The sequence below is a fragment of the Anguilla anguilla genome, chromosome 8, assembly GCF_013347855.1.
Source record: "Anguilla anguilla isolate fAngAng1 chromosome 8, fAngAng1.pri, whole genome shotgun sequence".
In the NCBI taxonomy this organism is placed as follows: Eukaryota; Metazoa; Chordata; class Actinopteri; order Anguilliformes; family Anguillidae; genus Anguilla; species Anguilla anguilla.
The window spans coordinates 55,588,426-55,591,662 of NC_049208.1; the positions used below are offsets into that span (position 1 = coordinate 55,588,426).

Genomic DNA, 3,237 nt, shown 5'->3' on the forward strand with positions numbered 1-3,237 from the left:
AATACCTAACTTATACGGGATAGTCAGATTTTTAGACTGGTGGACTCACACCGATTACCCAGCTAATAGTGCAATAGACCTGGTTTCTGACATGTATTTATAATGGTCTTATGAAACAATACCATGGCCTTGTAGTGTGTTTCTGCTGCTCTTGTGATTATTATTATTATTATTATCTTTTAAAAGGTGAGGGCAGTGACCATAATAAGCAAAAGAGTGACAAGAACCACAGCACATCACATAGAAATTAAAAAAAATATTTAAAAAAGCAAATATAAATTTGTAATGTAAGTCTCTTTCTCTAATGAGAACATTTACTAGCCTATATAACATAAGAACAGTTTCAAGACTTCACTGAAAATTGCTTATTGACTAGTCGTAGTCACAAATATGTGGATGGTGGAAACTCTTGGCTTTCATGTAACGTTAGATGTACAGCAAACTGAAAACGTGCCATGTGACTTCTAATTTTACTTGTCATATATCTTTGTTTTGACTTATGTTCGTGTAAGTATATTTTCTGGATGATAATATGTGCAAATGCATACGGTTTTGCGCACTTATAGTATATATATATATATATATAATAGTAATTTGTAGGCACCGTCCTCCTGTACCGACTGTGCCCATCCCTGTTCACACCTACTTATCAGTCGGGGTTGCTACGTAAAGATGAAAGCGGATGTTTGGTCGTTGTCAAGAGGAAGCGGAAAAACCGGCGCCGTATATCACAGTGATGTTGCGCAATAGAAACACTCTGCGAGGTGCACATTTAAAGAAATCTATTAAGCACTGACAAAATAGCATTTATTGTGATACTTATACCAATATAATAGCGGCATAGTCGTAAAACACACTGCGAGGTAGTGCGGTGGACCATATTATTTTTTACTGTCGTTGTTTTAGTTATTTTACGTTAGACAGATACGCTGCTTGCAAGGGCTCTTCCCAAAGCCGTGCGACACAATGGGCAGACAAGGAAAGCATTGATACATAATTAGGAACGCAAATCGCCCTCGGTAGCCGGCTACCAAGAATGCGAAAATGACAACAGTGCATTGATTTATGCATGGAGTCGTTTAGCAAGTGTTAGTTGTAGCTGTATCCTTCTCACGGTTAACGTGCCGCTAGTTATTTTTCAAAAATAGGCTTATTTGCTAAACTTAAAGACGGCTACAGGCAACCGCTGCATTTTGTTTTGTTGTTATTAAAAGCATAATATCATAGGAATAGGCTATGGAATTCCCGTTCGATTTAAACGCTCTTTTCCCCGAAAGAATTTCAGTACTGGATCATAATTTGACGTCAGGGCGAAAAGCACTAGGAAGGTAACGTCAATGATATTGAATATTGTGCAGCCAGCTAACATTAGCCTAAAGCAAATGGCTTTAGCTTTGCGCTAGTTAGCTATTGTTCTTTTTTTTCTTCTTTGGAGCACTAACAATAAATAACAATTGTCTTTCGCTAGAAATCAGGAAAGTCACTAGTTGTTAGCCGAATTATCAACCTAACGCGCTAGCTAGCTAGCGTGGCATTAACTAAGGATGACATTCTAAGCTCCACACACTTCAAGGAATTCTTTGTTGCTAAATCATTATTATAATTTAACGTTGTAAACGTTTCCCCTGTGATGGAAAACCAGCACGTATGCAGTCCACTTACTTTTTGCATGTGTATGTTTAGTGCGGTCTTAACTATCAATTCAATTGTTTTCCTAAATCATGGTTATGCATTTACTCTTTCTCCTCACTGTTAGTGGTGATGTTAAGTATCAATGATTTACTTTATTAAACAGTGATTGTAGGGTATTAGCTGACAAAAAGGGAAAAGCAAAAACAAGTCATATCACATTTCAGACACACCCACCACCACCACCACCATCATCATTTGTGTGTAGACTAAAGGACAGAGACTTTTTTTGGTTATTGATCAAATGTATTTGTTTCTGGAAAAAAACGTTAATTGTGCTTTTCTTCTGTCTTGCCTTTTCTCTCTCTCCTGCTCACTCTCGGACTATTTCTCTATTTCTCTCATAGACCTGATCCTCGGCATCAAATATCGGCAGTTATAGATGAGCTAGGCAAAGCGTCGGCTAAGGTAATTTGTGAAGAACTGCACGAGGTCTGTTTTGTCCTAATGATTTTATGGTCTAGCTGCATTAGCGCAGTCCACTCGCAAAGTTTGTGCTTCCGTGGCTCGCTTCTACGATACACGTGCGGGAAATGGCGCGTTGAACGACGGGAAACACCCCGCACCCAGGTGTGATGTTTGCAGTGTTTAGCCGTTGTGACAGTGTGCCCTGCCCTGCCCCAGGGTGGGGCGAGTGAGACTTCCTGAACTTATGGCTCGTGTGAGCTAATCAAACGATTCTCCTTCATAAGAAGAAAAAAACAAAACAAATATGATTGGCTCATATTGGAGGGACATTGACATCAAGCAGCTGCAGACCTGCTGATATCAATACTGTGTGGGTGGGCTGATGGTGTAAGCACTCTGAATGTGTTGTAGCTAATCCAGGTGATTTACGTATCAGGTAAATATGTGCAGCTCTGTGAACTGAAACTCAGTGTTCTACTGACTTCACACCAAATCATCCTCCACTTGGACTAGGTCAGTCCTGGGTCAGTCCTGGGTCAGATACTTTAACACTTTAGATTCTGGTAAAACTTGAAAATGCTTTTGTGGTTCTTCACAAAACATATGACTCATCATGCTATTTTCTTTTTTAATTTGCAGTATTCTGCATGATTTTGTTGTTATTGACAGGGTATTTTGCAGCATTTAAAATGAAGTAGTTGACCGGGCTTGGTCACGTTTGAGTTTCCCATTGTCCCATGTGGATAAATAGGTAGATAAATGAACTATCCGTGACCTTTAACGTGACTGTGACCATGACCGTTACCGTGACTGTGACTGTTACCGTGACGATGACTGTGATGTCATTGCTGACTGCAGGCGCAGCAGTTGGCCGCGCCCATCACCAGTGCTGCAAAGCTGCAGTCCAACCGACACCACCTGTACCTACTGAAGGAGGGGGAGAGCAACGGGTATGTGCCCAAAATGCCCTGTAACTCACACACACTCACACACTCATACGCGCACGCACACACTCACACACACGCACACACACGCACACACTCATACGCGCTCGCACACACTCACACACACACACACACTCACTCACACACGCACACACACTCACACACACGCACACACTCATACACACACACACACTCA

General features: G+C 41.1%; 1 protein-coding gene across 5 annotated transcripts in view; it reads left to right on the forward strand.

The window, feature by feature from the left end:
- The first annotated feature begins 796 nt into the window (after nt 1–796).
- atat1 (alpha tubulin acetyltransferase 1) overlaps nt 797–3,237 on the forward strand; it is a 19,804-nt gene continuing 17,363 nt past the window's right edge. For 2 of the 5 annotated variants that reach the window (XM_035431418.1, XM_035431417.1), the window contains exons 1-3: nt 805–1,328; nt 2,037–2,097; nt 2,956–3,047. In XM_035431418.1, the coding sequence (XP_035287309.1) occupies nt 1,237–1,328; nt 2,037–2,097; nt 2,956–3,047 (245 nt within the window). In that variant the 5' untranslated portion in view covers nt 805–1,236. Of the gene's footprint in view, nt 1,329–2,036; nt 2,098–2,955; nt 3,048–3,237 lie in introns of all 5 variants that reach the window. The other 3 variants (XM_035431414.1, XM_035431415.1, XM_035431416.1) reach the window with 3 other exon arrangements.